Source organism: Trichechus manatus, unplaced genomic scaffold (genome assembly GCF_000243295.1).
Source record: "Trichechus manatus latirostris isolate Lorelei unplaced genomic scaffold, TriManLat1.0 scaffold00180, whole genome shotgun sequence".
NCBI classification, from domain to species: domain Eukaryota; kingdom Metazoa; phylum Chordata; class Mammalia; order Sirenia; family Trichechidae; genus Trichechus; species Trichechus manatus.
The window spans coordinates 4,796,568-4,821,102 of NW_004444116.1; the positions used below are offsets into that span (position 1 = coordinate 4,796,568).

The 24,535-nt window shown below is 39.6% G+C and overlaps 1 protein-coding gene across 1 annotated transcript; it reads left to right on the plus strand.

Annotated features, from left to right (window-relative positions):
- The first annotated feature begins 23,039 nt into the window (after positions 1-23,039).
- LOC101344909 (olfactory receptor 6Y1-like) lies at positions 23,040-23,981 on the plus strand. The gene has a single exon (XM_004387135.2). The coding sequence runs from the start codon at positions 23,040-23,042 to the stop codon at positions 23,979-23,981; it is 942 nt and encodes a 313-aa protein (XP_004387192.2).
- Positions 23,982-24,535: the final 554 nt, after the last annotated feature.

Consider the following 24,535-nt stretch of genomic DNA (forward strand, 5'->3'; position numbering starts at 1 on the left):
AATTGAATGATCAAAGTTGGGGCATCTTGATCCTCCACAAAAGAATACGTATCCATACGGGGCACATGTTAGGCCTTCCTGGTGTCTTTACCTGGGAGAGGGATGGTTTGATTCATCTGTTCAAGCCAATTCTCTGTCAAGGAGTTGTTGCAAATAGACAATCATCCTATCTTTAGCCAATTCCACATTTGGACGCACAAAAAATACTTTTTTCTTGTAGACATGCTATTAAATTTCCTTAAAAAGCCATGTTCCAATATCTGGGAGGGAATTACATGAAATTAACAGCTCATTTTTACAACCTGAAGAGGAGATCCAGGGTATTTTGGAACACTCTTTAGCTCTAAACCAAGTCAGATTGAAACTTGGGACTAGGTGTTGAGTTGGTATCTCAGGAGACATCACAGTCTCACACGTATGACTGGCCTAGAGATGATGTTAAAATTGATGATAGCAAAGGGAGCAAAGCTATGATTCAGTATGGGAGTATCTAATGGATTTGAGTTCTCAAGTACAGTTTTGGGTAAATGATGACAGATTCAGAATTCAGTCAGATTTGTGGATCATGCAACTACCTGAGTGAGTTTAAGAAAGGCAGTCTCATGCCAAGAGTTAATGGGAGCTGTGATGAACAGCAGTATGGGCAGAAAGTTTAAGATGGGCTTCATAGTGGAAAAATGCAACCCAAAAGAAATAAACAAAGGCTAGCAGCATACATATAATAGTGATGACAAAATAAACTATTCTCTAAAATTGGTGTTATAAAAAGAGGTTTGGGTTTTCAGGGGATGAACAAACTATTAAAACAAGGAATAATATCCACAGTTGGAGTCCAATGACAATAAAAAGGATTAGGATAATTGGAAAACAAATTCTTAGTACCTGTACAGACAGAAGTTTGAGTTTATAACACAAAAAGCTATTTCAAAAACAACAGCAAGTTATAATTTCAAATTAAGCAAAAATGGCCATAATGATCAGAAGGCAGCACTACAAATGAGTTAAACCATTAAAACCAGCAAAATACCCACAACTAAAAATTTGATCCTGGTGACTAAGAAAACTTCAAAAAGAGTTAAAGCCCTCATTTAAACAACTTATTTTCACAAATACCAATTGGCATAATATAATCATCAAAACTACCAAGATATAATTCCATAATCATGCACAACAGCTAATAATACGAAGATATCAAGAATGACAAAGAAAAAGGCAACCAGTCCAACTTTTACTGCAGGGTGCATAGGTAGTTTCAGGTCACATCCAAAGATCTTGGGAAAGCAGTCTACCCAGCCATCATTTGCTTCTCTTCCTGATGATGTTAGAATTTTAATTTCAAAGCTTCATGAGGCTCAACAGTCCATTCAGGAGTTGAGGTTTTCTTCAGTTGGGATAAATGAATTCAAGACTTAACTCCCTGTAATCTAGTGGCACAAGGATTAGTGAGAAGGACCAAATAAAGTCTTTTCCATCAAGGTCTGAGAGAATCTTTTAATTAGTGTCTTTTCCAGTAAACATGATCTCCAGGTTGAACATTATGTAATTTAGATATTTCTTGCTTTTGATTATCAAAAGCTTCCTTAACCTGTGTAAAGTATTCTTTAGAACATTGGATCAAAGATCTACAATATTGTAACAAATAAAATTGAACTAAATTTGAATCAGGGCATGTTGCCCAATAGGAGAGGGCCATTGACCATGCAGTGATAATTTCATGAGGAGTCAATTTGTGAGGTCCAAAGGGAGTAATTCTTAAATTTAAAAGTATCAGTGGCAGCACCTTAGTCCAAGGCAATTGTAAAAACCTGGAAAGTTTGTCCAGTTGAGTTTTTATTATACTATTATCTCTTTCAACTAGACCAGAGGATTGAGAGTGATAAGGACAATGAAGTCTTTGAAAAATGGAGAAGATTTTACATATTTCTTTAATTATTTGTCCAGTAAAATGGGTGCCTTGGTCACTACAAAAGACCCTTGGGGTTCCCCAAGTGGAGATAATGTTCTCAAGAAGTTTCTTAGCCTCAAACACATCAGTAGCTCAATGACTGGAAAAAGCTTCTACCCAGTAAGAAAATCTACAAATCATTACTAACATTAACTAGTAACCACTTGAAGAGGAAAGTTGGATAAAATCAATCTGCCATTCAAGCATTGGTCCTGATGACAGGGGAAATCTTCCAGGTGGAGCTTTATAAGCTTTACCTGAATTGAGAGCAAATCGAACACTGGGAAGCCACTTGTTCAGTGGTTTCATAAAAATGCCACCACCGGTATTTCTTTAAAATCTCTATCATCTTATCTCTTCCCAAATGGGTATTCATGAGCAATGCCTCCAGTACAGGGGCTTGCAGGGATTTGGGGAAAACTAAGTTCTCACTGTGTCCCATCCATATTCCAGACGTGGGGCATTAAGAGCAAACATGTTTATTCCATTTTTCATCTTCATCATGTAGGGCTGATTTTTGATGTTCAGATAAATCCTTTAAGGCAATCTCTCCAGGCCTAGAAGGATTATCTACAGCTTGTTAAAATGTCGTTCATCATCTGAAACAGTCTCCCAATGTAGGGGAACATACATAACCGTTGAAAGCTTGTGAGAAGTATTGATGGGATTGAAACAGTGCGGGGGTGGGTATGATCTTTAAAACTATCAGAAAAAAACATGTCCTATAGTGACAGAAAAATCTCCCTACCAATGGGCTTCTAAAGCTCTGATTAGTTCATCTGTCATTATTCCTGTATTATCATGCCAGTAATTTCTAACCATAGGAACATGTAAGCATTCTGGCAAGACGGGTTATTTATTAGGCCCATTCCACATGCCATTGGTTGGATCTTGATGACAGCTGGCCTGTTCCCATTCTCTAATCTCCTCCGTGGGGGGTAATTGTTGGTCTTTAAAAAGTGATTCTGAAATTTCTTTTGGGTCAAATTTTGGTCGGCAACATTTTACAGGTGCCATATTTACAGGCACCTGAACTGTTTTATTTATTTATTTAATCTTTCAAACTGATTAAATCATGCATTCACTTGTAAGAGTGTGCCATGTGTAATATTTTGACAAATATAAGAACTTAGAAAAATTAATAAATGAATACAGTCTTTAACAAACCAAAACATGGGGCTTATCTCCTGATGGCAGTTTGCTTCTAGAAGTATCTTGATGGAATGAGAAGTGAGAACAACTACAATAAATTAGAATTCTTCCAAGCTTAATGCAGTAATAACATGACCCCACAAGCCAGAAGTTCACAGAGAAAATTTAAAATGGCTACAGGTATCCTTTTTTATTTCATTTATTATTGTAATTTAAATGAAGATTTACAAAACAAACTAGCTTCTCATTAAACAATTAGTACATACATTGTTTTGTGACATTGGTTACCAACTCCATGACATATCAACACTGTTTTATTATTAATATCTATTCCCTCCTTTTCACCATGATCACAAGTGGAATTATCATGGTCATGAATGAGGGTGGCGTTTTTAAAGGGTGATTGGGAAGCAGCTTGTTTAGCTGCTGTGTCTGCGAAGTTGTTTCTTTTAACTTCCTCTGTGGAGCTCTTTGGGTTGGTGAATCTAGATTTTAATTACAGAAATCTCAGAGGGGTAGCAACAGGGCTTCTAAGAGTCTTCTACTAAGGGTTCATTTTTAATTTGGGTCCCAGAGGAAGTTAGGAACCCCCTTTGTTTCCATAACATTCCAAATTCATGAGTAACTCCAAAAACATACCTAGAATCTTTAAAAATATTTACTGACAATCCGGAAGCCAGTTTGCAAGGTTTCGTAAGTGCAATTAGTTCACCTTGCTGAGGTGAACTGACTTCAGGAAAGATGCCACTTTTGAGGACCTTGGTTGAGGTAGTTACAGCATAACCTCCCTGGTAATGAGAGCTGGTAGGTTCAGACATTAAATATGACCCATCAACAAATAGAACTAAATCAAAATTCAATATCGGGGTGTCTTGTAAATCTGGTCTAGGAGACAAAAGCTGTTCAGTAAGATTTAAGCAATCATGGGGTAGGTGGGCATCATTATTAGGTAAAGGTAACAATGTAGCTGGATTCAGAGAGGTTATAGTATGTAACTGAATATCAGAAGCAGCCAAAAGGAGAACTTCATAAGAAGTCAGCCTGCTGGCAGGCAGGTATTGAGTAAGGGTTGAATTTAAAATAGTTGACACTGCATGAGGGACATAAACATCAAGAAAATTTCCTAAAACAGTATCTGCTGTGGTCGCAACTATTCTAGTGGCTATAGCAACTGTTCTAAGGCAAGGGGGGGCAAGCCCTTGTGACAGGGTCCAGCTAGATGTCATAATAACCAATGGGTCTCTGTTGTCCTTCATGTTTTTAGTGAGGACTCCTAGAGCACTCCCAGAAATCTCATGGTCAAAAAAGAAAAGTCTAAACTATAATTAGGAAATCCTGGGGCAGGAGTGTCAATTAATGCTTCTTTTAATTGAGTGATGGCCTTTTGGCCACCTTCAGATAACTGGAAGGGGTCAGCATCTGAACTCTATAAATAATGATAAAGAGGTTGAGCCAGCAAAGAAAAATTATGTATCCAGGTTCTGCAATAGCTGCAGGGTCCTAGAAATCCTCTTAACTGTTTCTTGGTAGTAGGTACAGGATAAGCTAAGATGGTCTCTTTTCTTTTGGGGTCTTTAATGACCCCTTTCGCTGAAATAATATGTCCCAAGTACTTAACAAAAAGTTGAGCTAACTGTAATTTTTCTCTGGAGGCTATGTGACCTCCTCTGGCCAAATACAACAGGATGCTATCAGTAAGACATGCCTGTTGAGAGTTAGAGCAGACCAGTAAATTATCCACATATTGTAATAATGTAGACCCCTGAATGAACTGTAAAGTCAGTAAATCTGCATGTAAAATCTGAGAAAAATAGGCAGAGGACTCAGTAAAACCTTGGGGTATGACAATGCAGGTGAATTGTTTGTCTCCCCAAGTGAAGCAAACAAATATTGACTGTCCAAATGGACTGGAATGCTAAAAAAAAAAGATCAACTACTGTATAGTTAGTCACTTCATGGGAAACATTATAGAGGAGCAGGTGAGGGTTAGGAACTACAGGGAAGCTTGGAACTACTATATGATTAATAGCATGCAAGTCTTGTACAAATCTCCAGCCCTGATTGTTGGGTTTCTTAACAGGGGATACTGGAGTGTTTCAAGGACTAGTGCAAAGTATTATTAAGCCTTTAGCCAAGAAGTCTTGAGTTAGAGGAACAAGTCTTTCCCTAGCTTTTCACTTTAAAAGGTATTGAGAAATTTAAGTAAGGGTTTAGAGGTATCTATTTGAATTTTAATTGGTTCAGCTGATAGGACCCGACCAACATCAGTAGAAGTAGTGGTCCATAAACTTTCAGGTACAGAAGACATTCCATAGAATTGTATACAGTAGGAGAATGACTTTCTTGTGGTGGTAAGCTAAAAGCTTGTAAATAGCAATAGGCTTTTTCACTTAAAGTATTTTCTATCGTAGAGTCTGTTGATTAGCTTTAGATAAATCTAATAGCATTTCTCCTGTTTCTGAAAATTTTATTTGGCAATTCCATTTGAATAACAGATCTCTTCCTAATAAATTTAGTGGAGTATCTAAGCTAAGTAAAAATGGGTGCATGTCCTCTAAAGGACCTAAAGAGACAGAAACATGCTGGGAATGGGTTAAAATCTGTTCTTTATTAGTAACGGCCACTACTCTTGATGTTTTATTACTCCGGGGAAAGGGCTTTTGTAAATTTGTGGGGTTTTTTGCAGATAAGGTTGTACCTGTGTCAATTAAAAATTTACATGGTTCTCCACTTATTTAAACAGTAGTTTCTACCTGAGAGTTCAGTCTTACCATAGGAAAAGTCTCTGATTTGTCCCCAGAGCCTCTTCATTCTATCTGCTTCTGGGCTACATCTGCTGTTAGATTGCCCAGTTTATCGTTTAGTTTTAAATATTCTCTTTTAAAATGTCCAGGCTTCCTACCATAGCAGCAAACAAGGACCAAGTTACTGGGCTTAGTCTTAGCCATATGTCAGATGGACCTGTTCTGTATGTGGAAATTATTCTGATGCTGGGTCTGCAACTGCTGTAATTGCAGGGCCATAAGGCACAGTGGTTAAGAGCTCAGCTGCTAACAAAAAGGTCAGCAGTTTGAATCCACCAGTCACTTCTTGGAAACCCTGTGGGGTAGTTCTACTATGTCCTATAAAGTTGCTATGAGTCAGAATTGACTTGACGGCAACTGGTTTTGGGGTTTTGTTTGTTTTGTAAGTTTATCTTGTTCAATTTTAGTTCCCTGTTCAGCTTCCCTAGCCTGATGTTTAAGAGTTTAAGACAACTTATAGGCTAGGGTGGATAACTATTAGGTGTTTTCATTTTCCCAATCTAGTTTGTGGCATTTGACTAACTCAGTGAGCTCTGAATGGAGGCCACTGACAAACAAGGGAATTGAAAGCAATATGGGATCCAGCCTCTTCTAGCTTTAAACCAGAGTATTCTTGAAAAAGTTTAGCCAAATGGTCCTTAGAATCATAAATATTTTCATTTTCATTTTGTTTGCAACCCTGAAACTTGACCCAATCTATTTTTTGAGGAAAAACCTTTAGGATAGCTTCAATAAGATTTGTAACAATAGCTCTGGTCTGCACTACTATTTGCATGCCAGAAATGTTAGGCTGGATGGTTTAGGGATTCTGTAGGAGTTTTCCACTGGGCCTTTTCCATCCACCTTTGACTGTCACCTGGTCCTACAAGTGAATTTATTAAATTATATAAGTCTTCCGGACCAGGTTGGTAGGTATCAGCCAAGATTCTTAATCCTTGAGTGAATTTGTGAGGATCTTCACGAGGGTTAGGAAATTCCTTACCAACTGCGCTAAGTTCCACTTTTGATCAGAGGGCAAAAGTAACTTGTGCTGGCTTCTGAGCCTCTTCAGGATATTTAATTGTATAAGGCGTTTCACAAACAGATTATATTTCTAGCAGTTCCTTGAGATAATATGGAGCTCCAGTAAGGGGTTTTTAGTGGAGCAGGTAGGTAGAGAGAGGTACAGGGGAATAAACATCAGAGGGGCAGAGGAAAAGGAGGTAGCAGGGAATTAGAGGCTGGGGTTGGACTGCTGACACTGGGGACTTCATCATTTTGAGAAAGGGCGTCATTTTGGGAGGCAGCCATTTTGAGAAAGGGAGCCATCTTGGGAAAAGGAGTGTATACGGGCTGCTGCGAGGTGGATAGTCATCTAGGTTGTGGAGCTCTGACATTGTAATTCTCTAATTTGCTTGTTTCAAAGAAATTTCCTGCAAGGAGACAAATTTTATCATTATGATTTTGTTTAGAAGCTTCCAAGTACCAATTACAAAATGCCTCCCATTGCTTTAGTTTTATTCGTAAACTCTCAGCCTTTAATTTGCTGCACAGAAAGTTCAACTTAGTTGCCTGAAATGACCCCCCACAATGGCCATTAGTCCTTTAAATTTCCATCCATAAGTGTATGCCATCAGCTTAAATACAAGACTGAAGCTGGGTCATAATCCTTAGTCATATAATCAACAGGAGTTCCCTTAGGGGGTCCTGCTTCATTCTAGGACATGGCATTACCCATCTCACAGAGAAACTTGCAAGTATTAAAGACCTAAATGTGTGCAAAAACCTTCCTGTGCACCAGAAAGAAAAGGGAGTTCAGTAAAATAGACTGGCCACGAGTAGGCAGTACCAACAAACTTAATTTGCTAAGGAACCCAGAAAGATGCTCAGGACACTAGCAGAAAAGGAAAGTATAGAGAAAAGATAACCAATAAATCTCTCAAAGAGCCATCTTCACAATAAGTTGAGGTTTTAATCTGAGAGGCTTACCTCCAGCAAACCAAGAGAATTCGAGGAGATGGCTCTGGGCACAAGGGGCCTTTACTGGTACCTGGGGAGCCAGTTCCATGACTTTTCAGGAACACAGAAGATAATATTCCTTCAGAATCCTGCCAACTACACTATTAAATGTCATAGAGTAACCACCCGTACTCCTGATTAATGTAAAATTGAGAGATTTATTGGAAGAAAAGGGTCAGCTTGAGCTGGGAATATACTGAACTCCATGCAGTGGAATCCAGTAATCCAAAATGGCAACTCAGCAGTCACGTTTTATAGGAGGGGAACAATGGATATGAAACATGCTACTTGATTGGTATTTACAAACTTAGATTAGTAAAAGACATTACTTGATCGGGAATAGACCATTTTAAGGTAGATCTTCCTGTGGCAGGAATTCCTAAGACAAGACTTCCTATGGCAGGAACTCATAAGGCAGGAATTCCTGTGGCAGAACTGGTAAGGCAGGACTTCTTGTGGCAAGCTCTGTAAGGTGATTGGCTTAAAAGGATATACATCTCTTTCTTAGATTGGTTACAGTGTGGCAATTACACGGGTATGTGACAGGGAGGAGTCGAAGTGTAGTTATGTCATCATTACCGGACATTCCTCTTTGAGAAAAAGTATGGAGGCTGGCCGCCTCTAGGGTGAAAACAGAACCAGCAAACAGGGAATTCACATCCAATCCTCAAACTGGCCATTTCAGCTCTTACCAGGTACCTCAATTTTTTTTCTTTAATTCCCTTACACAATACATTTTTTACCAGTTACCAGGTAAACTATTTTCTTTTTAGATTTCTCTTATATTTATCAAATTGTAAAAGTGATAGATGCGTATTATAACAAATGAACAAATAAATAAAGAAAAGAAAAACACAGTCATCAATCCCAACGATTATGCCTCCAATTCCTCCCCACTGCACCAGGATAACCAGTATAAAAACCTGCTGTATATTCTTGCATATTTTTTTCCTTGCACAAACACATGTATACACATTTATTGTAACACTTCAAATAAAATGGTCATCTCTAGAATAAAGTAAATATTCTCTATTTCTTTCCCCAAAACATTTCACCCAACTGATGGTGCGTGCACACACACACACACACACACACACACACCCCCCAGATTTTCCCGGCTAGTTGGCTAATTGGTTGATTTGAGAATCTATGTGTTTATTTTTACCAGAATAGACTCACAAATACATGTTGCCTTCAAATTTACTTTTTTCCCTAAATGATATATATATACATTCATATACATCAATTACATGTTTACAAAATAGTAGATACAGATCTCCCTATATTTAAATTTCTCTTTGTGTAACAATATATACATCATATGATTTTATATAAATGGTATTATATCATAAAAGAAACTTGGTGGTATAATGGCTAAGCACTTGGCCGCTAACCAAAAGGCTGGCAGTATTAACCCACCCAGTGGTTCTGCAGGAGAAAGACCTGGAGATCTGCTTCCATAAAGATTACAGCCAAGAAAACTTTATGGGGCAGTTCTACTCTGTCACATGGGGTTGCTATGAGTCAGAATCAACTTGACAGTACCCAACAACATCATATCATGTATGCCAATGGAGGCATTTAAAGCTCTTTTTGGTGAGTCTTTTTTTTTTTTTTGGTTTTCCCCTGCTAATTTCTTACCTTCCACATATATTTTCCCTCCCTACAAACTCTCTACTCCTCAGCTGGCCTCTCTTAATGTAAACCATGTTCAGAATTAGTTGTGTATCCTTCTGTACAAATACACTTAACAAGTACAGACACACGTATAGGTGCTTATGTAATTACTTCACTGCTTTTAATACTTCTATTGAATTCATAGCATGCAAATATGAATTCAACCATTTCCCTAAACTGGACAATTAGATTATTTTCAATTTTTTATTACAAACCATGCTGCACTAAGCACTCTATTCCATATATATTTACCTACTGAGCTCTCATTCTCAGCAGATAAATTTCCAGAAATGTGATTCCTGGCTCAGATATATGCATTTTTAATATTTTGCTAAATTGCTTTTCACAGAGACTGTAGGAATTCTCAAAATCATATGAAAATATCTGCTTACCAGACGTGTCACCAGCATTGGACCTTAACAAACTTTTATAATATTTGCCAATATGACATTTGAACATGTTATCTTACTGTTGTTTAATATACATTTCCTTGACAAGTAATGAAGTTGAATCTCTTCCTCCATTTGTCTATTTATATTTCTTCTGTGATTTACTTTTTCATATATTTTACCCATTTTGATTTGGACTGTTTTTCTTATTAATTGTAGGATTTCTTTCTATATTTGGGAAAACATTATTCTTTGTCCAACTAGAGTGTAAACTCCTTTAAGGAGCCACATTTTTTTTTTTTTTTCTTTAATTTCAGCCTCTAAAGCAGTTCTCCACATGTAACAACATGGAGCACGGACTTTGACAAGCCTGAGTTCAGTCATATCTTGGCCTCACGCACCCATAAAACACAAATTTACTAAGGAGTTTCAATGTAAACATCTGGATTGGGATCACAAACATGCCTTGATTATTTTATACTCTCTCATCAATTACACATATGTTGTCTCATTTTGTTCTCCCAAAAAAATTTTGTGGTTGAGAAAATCTTAGCGAACAAAGCAATTTGGACCTGTAAAGCGGTGGTAGTAGTAATAGCATCAGAATCTGTCTAACTTCAGGGGGAGATAATGACCAGGATCAGCCCAAGGCTGATTCCTATGAGGTGGAGACAAGACATACCTCCACTCTCCAAACTTTTTACCAATTCTGACACAACCATCCTCCTCACAGCAATCTCTACTTCTCTGCTGGGTCTGATAATCTATTGCAATGGCCACACAGAACTCATAGACCATACTTACAGTTAAGTGGTTTATTAAGGAACAGGGTACAAACTGGGATCAGGATCAGCAGGATACAACTCAAGATCAGGATCAGGAAGCATGTAGGTAAAGTCTCCTTTCTTCTGTGCCAGACAGCTCTCTCAGCTCCTCTTGGCCATGAAGGTCTCATCTCAACCCCCTCAGGACAGGCTCCTCTCAGCCCCCTCAGGACAGGCTTCTCTTGGCTCTGCTGTCTGTCACTGCCAGCTCTGCCTTGTGCCCCTCTCAGGCCTGTCACCGCCAGCTCTGCCACCATGCCCCTCCCAGGCCTGTCATCACCAGCTCTGCCGCTGGGCCTTTTCTGGGCCTGTTGTTGCCAGCTCTGTTGCTGAGCTCCATCTGGGCCTCTCACTGTCTTCAGTGTTACAGACCTTGACTGAATATACAGCTCTTTTAGGAGGACCTTTGCCTCTTCATTCTCTCTGCTTCTTCTTTCTTCTCTCTTCATTCTTCCTTCTGCTTCTTCCTACTGCTTCTTCCTACTGCTTCTGTTCCTGCTTCTTTCTTTCTTTCTTTCTCTGAAAAGCCTCTCTGGGGTTGGCTGCTTATATACACAATTCCTTGTCAATTTCAAGGCGCGGCCCTTCCCAGTGAGGGTCCATGAACTGACTGATCCCCTGTTGGTAGGCCACAGACACATCATTTGCATAAGAGGCTACAAACACTTCATTTTCACAGACTATCTGACTAGTCCCTGCAAGGTGCATACCAATCACAGGGCAGGCTGCAGCCCAGAGCCAGCAAAAAGTATCAAACCAAGTTGTTTACAGCTTACCCAGGAAATGTAACAAATCCTCTGGTGTAGAAAACCAGGGCAAAGGTAACTCCTCAGTGCTCAAGCTGAAAATCTCTTAAGGTGTTTTTCCAAAGAACTAAGGCAAAAGTCGCATAAAGGAATTCATTTCACCACAGGACCCAATACAAATGGAAGGAGATTCAAATTTGTTCATAACTATTTTATGATACTAACATACAGTAAGTCAGTCCAAATATAAAACTACAGGTGAGAAGCCACTTCAGAGAGAAATCAAGGGTAAGTCTTGTATGAGAGCCTAAAATCTGAGGCACTTGGTGTGTGTAAGTAGAGCAGCCTGAAAGCTAAGCTTTAACTCCATCTTAGTCTTGACATGAGTCTGGAATCCATTTTGAATCTTAAAGTTGCTCTTCTAACAGCAGTTTTTCTCTCCTGTGTTTAACCCTTAACCAAAAATAAAACCAAACCCTGTTGCCATCCAGTTGATTCCAAATTATAGCGACACTTTAGTTATCCTTAAAAAGATACATCCTAAAGGAAATATTTTTCTCTGTGCTCAAGCAGATTCAGGGTGTCGACGGCTCGTTCCCAGATCGTCTTTACAATGGACTCCTAGGAAAAGACATGCTTGAGAAAGCAGTTTTAATAGTATGTTCCCAGGAAAACATGTTCCGTAATTGTCTTGTGACTCCTCATGTACCCCCTTAACCACACACATCTCTGCAATTTGGATAAGTCACCAATTACTGAAGTCTACCTGTGTTACCCCCCGCTTTGAGAAAGCCTGCCTCTAACTTCCCTGATTGTCTGAAAACCAACCAGAATATTGTAACCGCCGTTATTTTTCTAAACCCTATAAAAATGTTTGTGTGATTATCGTGCCTCTAACTCTGTGGTTTCATTTCCATCAGCCACATAGCTCCCAGTTCGAACTGATTTTGAACCCTTAATAAACTTCCCTGTTTTACTTTGAAACAACATTCAAGTTTTCTGTACTACAGTCAGAATAATCTTAAATTTGAGAGATATTTGGCAAACATTTTGTCAAAATACTTTTTATTGTTCTTGTCAAGGCCACTATTCCAGACCACGATCCCATGGGTGAAAGGGAAGGTCTCAGTGGGCAGTAGATGTTCGTACTGTTAATCATCCTGGTAAGAGATTTTTCCTGGGGCAGAAAATGAGGCTGCAGAAAGTGGGTGCTATATTACCATGAAAAATATATTTCTACTTTCCTTGGTGTCAGGCAAGATGTAAAAAGTCATGAGCAATTCTAGAGGTGTGATACACCCCTGGTCATGTGAATTCTTGTTGTTAGGTGCCATTGAGTTGCTTCCAACTCATAGTGACTCCATGTACAGCAGAACAAAACACCGCCCAGTCATGTGAATTAGCCTGGACAAAGACATTCAGGTGTGTGTGGGTCAGTATCATAGCAAATAATTCTCTGAACTATATTTATCTCTAACTTTACAGTAAATTCTCCTTATAAGCTACAAGTTGGTCTAAGCTACACTGAAGGGAATTCTGGTAGGGTCTGCGCCCTCGCTTAGGAAAAGCACTACAGGAGATAGTGGTCACCTTTTCCATAGCCAGGGTGAAGACGACGATGTCAACCACTGGCAGAGATGGCTAACTAAAGGGAAGTAGTCAGCCCTTCTCACAAATCAGCAGCATGGAGGCATGATGAAGACACTAGGAGGAAAGACTAAAGGAGCTCATTCCCGCTCATTACTGAATATACCCTGCAAACTCTCAGAATTGACTATGGGACACTTTGTTGTTGTTGTGAGCTGCCATCAAAGCAGCCATCAACTCATTGCAACCCCATGCACAATAGGATCAGACTGTTGTGATACATAGGTTTTCATTGGCTGATTTTTCAGAAGTAGATTGCCAGGCCTTTCTCCTTAGTCTTATTCTGGAAGCTACATTGAAACCTGTTCAGCATTACAGCAACATGTAAGCCTCCACTGACAGACTGCTCTTGAGGTGCACTGGCCATAAATCGAACCAGATCTCCCACATGGAAGGGTAGAAGTCTACCACTAAACCAACACTGATGGGACATTTTAGAGGGACTAAATTTAAGATCAGATCTGTAAGGATTTATACCATTGTGGTTTGGTCACATATATATCCCTCTTGGCATCATTAATTCCACTTGAAAAAAGCACACATTCCCAGAATACTTACTAGAATATTTCACAAGCCAGAGCGATGTTATCTGATTATTATTTCCTCAGAACCCTTCATGGCATCTTAGGCAACCTGAATCTAAGGAGTCTTTACCAAGACTCTTCACGGGCCTAACTCTTGCTTTATCTCATTTCTTTCAAAGCTTCCTAAGGGTTAACAATTTATTTTTATACAAAGAAGATGGCTTTCTATCCAGCAAGATTTTACAAAGCCAAATCATAGTGCTTCATGTTTTCTATTAGAGAGTTACATAGTCCTGCAGTTTAGATTTCTTCTTCACTACAAGCCAGAAGTAAATAACCAGGGCAGGTAGCACAGCCTCTTCATCTTTGTTTCCCTAGTACATTGTATCGGCTTCATAATTGGTTAGTAAAAGAGAGAGTCCTCAAAAAATTAAACATAGAATTACCATAAAAAACTAAACCCAATGTTGTCAAGTCTATGTAGACTCATAGTGACCCTATAAGGCAGAGTAGAACTGTCCGATAGGGTTTCCAAGGCTGTAAATCTTTATGGAAGTAAACTGCCACATCTTTCTCCATGCCACATCTTTCTTCCTTGGAGCAGCTGGTGGGTTTGAACTGCTGACCTTTCAATTAGCAGCCAAGCACTTAACTACTGTACCCCCAGGTCTCTTCTAGAATTACCATATGATCCAGTAATTCCATCCTAGGTGTATACCCAAAAGAATTGAAAGGAGGAACACAAACAGATACATGTAAACCAATGTTCACTGCAGCACTGTTCATAATATCCAAATGCCCATCAAAAGGTGAATGGGTAAAGAAAATGTGGTACGTACATACAATGGAATATTACTCTGCCATAAAAAGAAACCAAGTCCTTATACATGCTACAACATGGATGAACCTTGAAAATATTTTACTGAGTGAAATAAATCAGTTATAAGGAACAAATACTGTATTATCCCACTTACAAGAAATATCTAGAATAGGTAAATGTATCGAGACCAAAGCTTATTAGTGGTTACCAGAAGTGGAAGGGAGGGGGAAAGAGGGAGTCATTGTTCAGAGGACACTGAGCTTCTGTTAAAGGTGATGGGAAAATATGGAAACAATAGTAGTTATGGTTAAACAGCAAGAGGAACATGATTAATGTCACTGAATTGTACAGGTGAAAAATGTTGAAATGGTAAATGTTTTGTTATATATATGCTTATCACAATAAAAAAAGAATGACTAGAAATGGATGAATGAATGAATGAATGAATAAAAGTGCTCATTTGTTTCATAATCTCTGGCCTTCTGAAAATGCACAACATGGTCAAGTTGAAAGAAAACTCCGAAGATCCCAATTGTAGACATGATTAGCAATATCTCCAGTTTAATGATGAGAAAGAAGTCTGAGGTCCATGAAAGTGAAGTGACTTGTACAATATTACAGAGTAGATCAGTCATATGGCCAAGATTAAAACCCTAAACTAGTTTAGTGTTCTCTCTACCATATATTCCGCTCGCAGGATGCCATAAGAAAAGAGGAAACACAAAAAGAGAAGAAGGAGGATGACAGGCATCAAAGACAAACTTTTGGGGACTTCCAAATTTCAGAAAGAGTTGGCTCTGAAGAAATCCTCTCATTAGATAATTGAAAGTATTATCTTCATAGTCAAAAAACTAAAAATAACACATTCACTGCTATGATTGTTCTTCATACTCGGTGGGATTCCTTTCCTGTCACAGCCTCTGTACTAAAAAGATTTCCTCAAACTCTCATTGGTGAAGTTAGGAAAATTGCTGCTACTTTTCCATGCCTTCCCTGACTATCTATTCCCAACAAAGGAAGATGTTTCTGAAATTCTCTTATTTTAAATTTTAAAAATTTTGAGCTCAATGACATCAAAATAAGCGTACATTAGACACACTTCTCATTAATAATGGTCATTACTGTTGTAATGGGAGACTCTGGGAGTATAGAACCCTGTGTGTGGAGAAGTGCTCTTGTTCAGCAGCTGTGGGATGAAGAGTATGACATCTTAAAACTTCTAGAACCCATAGCTTTAGAGCTGACGTTTCAGAGAGCAGGAGAGCGAAACTTGCCCCCACCAGCCTGCTCCCCAGACAGACAGGTAGATGTGGTTCCTCTTTAGGGAGCTACCAGCTCTAGCAGGGCTCTTTGAGCCTGAGGGAATTGTGTGACTGCTGTGCTCCTGAAACCAATTGTCTCTGTGAGTCCCCTCTGTGTTCATGGGTCTTAGAGGGGATAATTCTTCAGAGGAGAAGAGACTCACATCAATGACACTTCTCTCTCCCAGGGTGACCAGCTCACAGCCTGGAGGCTCAAGGACTTAAATATAAGCTGAAGGATGCTTCTGGAGATTCCTTGGTCTCCAGGACCCCTTGACACTCCAGGTAGGATATGGTTCAAAAAAGGGGGATGGGAGCAGAGGACATGCAGAGCATCTCTCCAAACCACTCTTCCTCAGTTGGTCTTTCTCGCTGTTTTTCCTAAGAAAAAAGCGAGCCCTACCTCTTCATCTTACAGAACTGACTGATAAATCATTCCGGTTCTCTTTCCCATCTTTGGCAAGTGTTATCCACTCCTGCCCTGCTGCCTAAAGCTTGTGGAGTTCAGTGTCTTTGATCATGCCAGAGAGATTAGGAATGGAAAGAAATGTGGAGTGTAATTAAGGACGGTGAGCCAGATTTTCCCTCCTATAGCTCAGAATCAAAAAGAGTTGTCCCTATTAAAAAATAAAAAAGAAAGAAAACTAAAACTCAGGAAGGCCAGCATAGGAAGCTCCAAAGGAAACCTGGACTTTCACCCAACAGGAGAAAACTTGGAGTATTTCTCCCCCATCTGTTATCAGAGAATATAAATATCTGGAGTGACGGGTAAGAGAAAATCCTTCATCAGCTTCTGAGAAAGGGAGAGAGATGTAGGAGGTGAGAGCACTTGGAATCTTTCATTTCCGAATTATACTCAGATGGGTCCTCAGAGACACCTGATCAGCAACCCACTGTCTTATGTTCTTAAACATTAGCTGTTTTCATGTATATCTCCTCTGGTTCAACTTTGTCGACAGCTTCACAAAGAAAAGTGATAAAATCAATGGCTCTATCTCAGTAATACCTTGAGATTTATTTCTAATAAAAGTATATATTCACCTGGTTTAAAAAGTTAATAATAAGGGAAAGTATAAAGTGAAAAGTATTTATAATATTTCAACATTTCTGAAGAGCCCTTAGAGCAAGAATCAGAGGCTATTTGCCCCAGGTTTCAGAGGGAAACTTGACTCAGAGAATTAAGTGAGTTCTCTAAGGTGGGCACAAGAGAACTGATAAATGCAACTTCTAGCTCAGCTTCTAGGCATAAGTATTATGCAAGCAACTATGAGCACAACCACCTGTTGGAGAATGGACAGGGTGAGGCAAAGGGACCGTAAGGCTACTTACTTGACAGCACAAGTAATTAAAGCAGAGTCTGGTTTACTCTTGCTGCCCCCTCCCACTCACTCCCTTCTTGGAAAATAAGCACCGAGGATATATACAGAGAAATGTAAAGCTAATATTTCAGGACACTAGTCTTAGGGTTCCAAGAGAAAATTTAAATACACCCCAATCTGTTGTTCAGATTTCAGCATAGAGGAGAAGAGATGTGGTTGTTCATTGTGGAGAAGAGAATGCCAAGGAGCTGCTAACCTGTGCACATCCAGGCAGGTTTATAAATGCCCTGGAATAATGGTTGGAAGGAATGATATTAGATTCAAGTGATGCTGGCAGACAAAATCTAGTGATCCGGAAAAGGGTGAGGGGGAAGAAAAGCTCAGTGTAGATTTTCGCATTTATATTAGTGATTTATACTTTTTCGTTTATTTGGACACACACAAAAAAAAAACCGTACTGTCATCAAGTCAATTTTGACTCATAGCGACCCTATAGGACAGAGTAGAACTCTCCATAGGGTGTCCAAGAAGCGCCTGGTGGATTTGAATTGTCAACCTTTTGGTTAGCAGCCAAACTCTTAACCACTATGCCACCAGGGTTTCCTCTTTGGACAAGGGAGGAGAAAAATGGAGAATATAACTTCTTACTTTTCCTCTCTGTCTTCTATGTGATTTAGCTCAGTGAGTAGAGCTGAGTTTTGGTTTATTCACCATAAAAACCACCCATCTTCACCCTTTTCCATGGCTATACTCCCCACTGACCAGCAGTGTCACAGATGTTTGCTGTTTGTCATATGGAGGAAGAAGTATAATTGAGGGAGAAACAGAAATATTAAAGAGCAAATCCATCCTGCCATTCTGAGTTTGGCAGATTGCTGAGACCATAGACGTGGAAAGGGCTATAAGAGTCTTATGAGACATAGATGCTGAGTTTACAGTCCTGCTGAAAGACAGATTCATTCACAAGAGAATTAAAAACAAGGCGTCAAGTCAGTAGGTGAGCCTGGGAACCAGAAGACTTGGGATCCATTTCCCACATTACCACACACCACTGAGGTGACCTTCGACAAGCCACCTCCTCTCTGGCCTTCAGTCCACTCATTGCACATGAGGTCATTGGACCAGAACATTCAAGTCCAATTGCCTCTCTGACAGTCTGTATGGCCCTCTCTGGAAGGACAATAAGAACTCAAGAATGTAAAGGTCAGTGGACTAGAACAGTGGGATGCTGTTGTTGTTGTTAGTTGCTCTTGAGTCAGTTCTAACTCATGGCCACCAGATGTGTGCAGAGTAAAACTGCTCCATAGGGTTTTCAAAGCTGTGACCTTTGGAAGCAAATTGCCTGGGCTATCCTCCAAGGAGCCTCTGGGTGGGTTCAAACCGCCAGCCTTTCAAGTAGTAGTCAAACGCTTAACTATTTGCACCACCAGGGACCTCAGAACAGTTGGATAAGTCTTCGTGAATGAGCCAAGAAGGATGGTTGCTATTTTACAAAACACAGAGAAGGATGCCAAGTATGAGCAAAAGCACTGAGGCAAGAAGGAGCCTGGAGGATCAGTGAATAATTAGAAAAGCTGTCTAAACTAACAGCAACCATTAGATTCTTGGAATGTTAAATGTGTGTCAGGAATTAATGAAATATAGAGTTTACCAAGGAATCTCAATGTATGAAAGTAAAAGTTTTATTTTCATGGTAACTGCCACAAACTCTGTTCTGTTGACACCCTCCCTTTCCCACTAATGACCCTCAGTCAGATTCCCTAATTTGTCCCTCACGTTTAGCTTTTAAAAGTGTTCTGGTTATTAAGACTGTTTACTTTAGCCCTTTTTTTAAAATTCAGGTGTGACTTTTAAGCTTCAATCACATTTTCACTTCAAGGTTCTTTTATTTTTTTAAACCCCAGTCCAAAGCTAGTACTAGATTTGGTCTAGCAGCTTCCTCTTCTGATTTTGGGGAGGTGAGGAAAGCATACTGGCAATGTTGCATCTTCTTCTTGGTTGTGGTAGCTTCTGCTCTAGCTCTTCATGTGATTAATTTTCCAGGGCCCTAACTCTGGGGTCTGTAACAATGAGTAGGATCTATCTTTCATACTCCTGGGAAAGCAGTAACTCCAGGAAGCAGGGTATGTCCCTTCTCCATCTGGAGGCCACACCACATCATCTCTCCCAAAGCTCCTTCCCTAACTCTTTGAACATGTTGTTGACCAGCAAGCCCAGTGGCTTAGTGGGCATCTGGCTAAGAAACTAGAAGTCAGTCCCCCACTCTCTGTAGGCACTCCTCTTTCCCTTGGCTTCCAGGAAGAAAATCAATTGCAAGCACACCCTCTTACCCCATCGAAAGGCCAAGGATGGAGATAGCCAGTGTTCACAAACCCTCCCCTTCCTCCCAGCCCTCCTCTAACACCAACTGAGTGCTGGAGAGGGTGGAGAGAGAATTCTGTTTCTACTAACACAACAACTGTCAGCAATCCCTGCTGGAAGGTAGTAGGCCCCCTCAGAAAGTTTGGATTTAGAATAGTCTGGAAGGAAATAGGAAAATTCCGTTGATAAACCTAAAACTACACTTTTATAGTTAGATGGTGTGGAGCCATATTATACAGGGTCTGTAAAGGAATGCTTAAGCAATGGAATTGAAACTTGATAATTTATTTATAGATATTAACAAGTCTCGTATATGAGTCATTGTACCTTAAGCAGGGGAATGAAAGGATGAAAGGTATGTCCAGGAATACCCATCTGGCGGGGAATGCAAGACACTTTGTAGGTGATAGAAACTGGATAGCAATTAAGAAGCAGCTTCAATGATATGTCAATTAATTCCTTCATTCAACACTTGATTTTTACTGCTTTATGTTCTGGATGAGTGCCTGGGTGGTGCAAATGGGTAAGCACTCGACTACTAACCAAAAGGTTGTTGGTTCAACCCCATTCAGAGGTACCTTGGAAGAAAGGCCTAGTGATCTGCCTCTAAAAGGTCTTGAAAACCCTATGGAGAAGTTCTACTCTGCAACACATGACGTCATCATGAGTCAGAATCATCTCAACAGCAACTGATACTATTTTATTTTGTTTTAATCTTCCAGGCAATACCCTAAGCTTTGAATATAGGCTTTGAGAGTATGACTATGAATAATATACAGCTCCTGCCTTCAAGGAGCTCAAGTCTAACAGTAGAAACATAGATATAAACAAATATCTTGTGAAGCACTGTGATAAATGTCATAAACATGGAATAAACAAAGTGTTATAGAGAAGCACCAAGGATGAATCATGTAACTGTCAAGAAGCAGAGAAAGGCTTCACAGAGGAGGTGAAATTTGACCTGAGTCTTGATGGATATGTTAGAGTTTTTAGGTAGGAGAGAGTACAAAGAGATGGAGGCATGAAATGAAAATTGGGAAAAGTTCATATAGCTAGTTACCAGACCTTGATGTGGGGGGTGGAGATTCATGAGACTGAAAAGGTAGGTTGGGATCCAGATTATGAGAGGTCTTATATGTTCTAAGAAGGAGTTTGGACCCTGTGGTCTAGGCAGTCTGGTTTATAGAAACACCAGAGGCCTCGGAATCATAAAGATCTGAGTTTGAGTCATTGTTCCACCTTTTACTTAACATCTCTGAGTCTCAATTCTTCATCTGTGTCATGAAGGTAATAATACCTACCTTACAGAGTTGTTGTGAAGATTAGATAAGACAGGTGTAACATATATTATACATATACATAAAATAATTAATGTAAAGTTCCAGAAATTCCTCTATTATTTTTCAATAATATCAAATCAATAGAGAATTTTAAACATAGGAATAGCATGAAAAAATAAGACTCATAACTGTGTATAAATGAGACTGACTAGTTTCAGGGAGCTATTACATTAGCCAAAGAAACTATCATCAGGATTGATTTTAAACTATGGTAATAGGAGTTGAGAAGAGGGACATAACTGAGTAAAATAAGCAGAATTTTTCAAAAGATTGGAGCAGGGGGGACAGGGAAGGAGAGAGGAAAGAGTCATGAAACATGAATCCAAATTTCTATCATGGGGAACTTGCTGGGTGGTGGCACCATTAACCAAAGAGATGGTAGTAAGGTTTAGACCAGGGTGGTGATGGGACAATGGAAAGTAAAGGATGAACAATTAAGATTTTTTTTTTCTTATGGCTTCAAGTGGGTATTGCAAGCACGTGTAAGTGCATATATACAAATAAAATAGCCTGTAAATAAACATTCCAAAATATAAATAATATTTATCACTAAATGAAAAAGTTTCAGGTGATTCTTATTTTTCATTTTAATACTAGTCAAATTTTCTCAACTAACAACATATTTATGACACCAAAATAAAATAAATGTTTTAATAGAAAATTTTCTTAATGTACTATGATATTAAAGACGTATTTATTATAAAAATTTGTAAATACAGAAATGTACAGTTTTAAAAAATCACTGATAATTTGACTCGAGAATATATACCAGATCGTACTGAATATAAGGTTCTATATCATATTTTTTCTTCACTTTACATTTTGTCAAAGCAATTTTCCCTGTGTTTTAATGTATAGTGTACTAACTTTACTCCTAGTAACAAATATTTTTAATATGTCCATTTTTAGAGACACATCCAAGGAAGAAAGCTTCAACAATTAGAAATCTGCGTAAAACTTGTGTCCTGATAATGTCAATACTGTCATCTTCATCATCCCAGTGTTAAATTTTTAAACCTGAAGGCCTGAGTTTCCTCTGAGGTTTGCTTTTCTGGTCAATTTGGGTTTAAACACAAATTAATAACAGTGTATTCTAACTTTAAAGACCCTAATCCATCTAAAAATTCCGACCTAAGATTGCCAGCCTAAATTCACCCATTCACTCTAAACTGTGTTCGCCTCCTGAATCTTCCATTGGGCCAGATGTATTCTACTCTGCCTCTGATACCCAGAATCCAGAAGTCTCTGTGAAGTGCCTCTGTCCCCTGCTGTGCTGGAACTTGTACAAAGGGAGACAAACATGCACTCCATCCCTACCACTGAGAGCTGATGGCATAACACAGAGCCACTGACTATGAGTCATGGCACAGCACAGGCAGAGAAAAGAACAGTAAGATTTCATGTCTTCTCCAAGTCCAAAATAGGTCCCTAGGTGGCACAGTTTGTGCTCAACTGCTAACCTAAAGGTTGGCTGTTCAACCCTACCCAGAGGTATCACAGAGCAAAGGTCTGGAGATCTTCTTCCATTAAGATTGTTGTTGTTGTTAGCTGCTATTGAGTCAGTTCCGACTCACAGTGACCTTATGTGTTACAGCCAAAAAACCCCATGGAGCAGTTCTACTCTGTAACACATGGGGTCACCATGTGTCAGAATCAATTCAATGGTAACCAACAACAAACAATAACCAAGTCCAAAGGTTAAAGAACCTTAAGGTCAGAGAGAGCACAGGGTACACACTAAACAGTCCTTAGAGATATTAGGTAGAATCATATAAATTGCTATTTTCGAAGTTAAAAAAAAAAAAAGTTAAATACTAACCATTTCACTTACGGTTCAACCTATACATATAACCTATGCCACATGTTCAGTCCAGCAGAAGCCATTGATGCTGAGTCCTCTGCTCTAATCAATCTGATGAGAATTCTGGGAAATGTGACATTTCAGGACCTATTTAAATGAAAAAAGAGAGACAACCTTGAATATTAGGCATCCTATTTAAAAAGAGAAGAAAGAGCAGTCTCTGCTTTGGAGAAACTGAGAGGCAACCAAGGAGTAAATTAAAGGAGACAATGAGAGTGTGTGTATTTCTAAAACAGTAAGATAGGGCTAGGAATGTGACCACATAACTGAGGGCATCTCAAGATCCTCATATACCCACTCCTCTGCTTGCCCACTTAATCCACCTGGCTGAATGGAGAGAGCCAACCACACACTTGTCACTGAATTTGTCTTCCTGAGATTTTCTAACTCCCCATGTCTCCAGCTGCTCTTCTTCTCCCTCTTCCTCCTGGTCTACCTCTTGTCCATGGTAGGCAATGCACTCATTGTGTTCATTGTTCTCCTGGATGGACACCTTCACACTCCCATGTACTTCTTCATCAGCAACCTCTCCCTGGTAGAGCTCTGGTACACCACAGTCACCGTGCCCAAGATGCTGGCGAATTTTCTAAGTCCCCAAGGGGTCATCTCGGTTCCCAACTGCATCACCCAATACTACTTCTTCTTCTCCTTGGCTGCCACCGAGCTCTTCATCCTCACCACCATGGCCTTTGACCGCTACGCTGCCATCTGCGACCCACTCCACTACCCACTGCTGCTCAGCCCCCAAATCTGTGGGACTCTGGCTGGGGTCTGCTGGTCCGTGGGATTTCTCTGCCCCATGTTCCCCTCATTCCTCCTTGCACAAATCTCTTTTTGCACCCCCAACCAGATTAACCACTTCTTCTGTGATGCTGATCAGATTTTTCGTCTTTCCTGCACAGACACATATGCCATCCAAGCAGTGAGCTACGCTTTCAGCACTGTCATTATCCTAGGAGCCCTGGTCTTTACCATAGCTTCCTATGCCCGAATCCTAGCCACAATTCTAGCCATGGCCTCAGCTGCTGCCCAACGCAAGGCCTTCTCCACCTGCACAGCCCACCTTTCTGTGGTCACCATCTACTTTGGCACTCTCATATTCATGTATGTCCGCCCAGCAGTGAAATATGAGTCGGATATCAACAAGATTGTTGCCATCTTCTACTCAGTCATCACCCCACTTCTCAATCCTCTCATCTATACACTCCGCAACAAGGATGTCAAGGAGGCTCTGAAGGTGTTGTCATCCCGGATCCAAAGCAAGGGGCTTTAGTGATGGTGCCACATGAGAAGCCAGAAGAAACAAAACTAAGGGAATATCAAAATGGAAAATTAACTTTAATCATTGCTTTTTGCCTGTGCAGTATAGCTCTGTGTATGTGTATGTGTGTGCAAGCGCGCACGCCCACTCATGTGTGCAAATTACCCCTTAGATACACGAGATTATTTGTTTTGTTATTGTGTGTCTCTGTGTGTGGTGAATACACAGGTAAAAAATATATATATTTCCCATTTCAGCAATCTTCACAGGTACAACTCAATGACATTACTTACGTTCATCATTTTGTTCAAAGGTTCGCCACAAACCTTTCCTGAATTTTTTCATCACCCTTAACAGGAGCTCAGTGTCCCCCAAGCATTGTGTCTTCCAGCATTAAGTTCAAATTTTTTATTTTAAATTTATTTTTCAAAATGATATATAATCTCAATGTGGTTATCTAGGGCACATTTTAAGTGAAAGATTTGTTTCTCCTTCCAGCCAGTATATTCATGAGCTGCCTGTTCCTACGGTTGTTCAGTTTTTGCTGAGGGAAAAGGAGTGGATAA

What these genes read in the sequence shown, in the direction of transcription:
- LOC101344909 (XM_004387135.2), top strand. Translation starts at nt 23,040, where the DNA reads ATGGAGAGAGCCAACCACACACTTGTCACTGAATTTGTCTTCCTGAGA.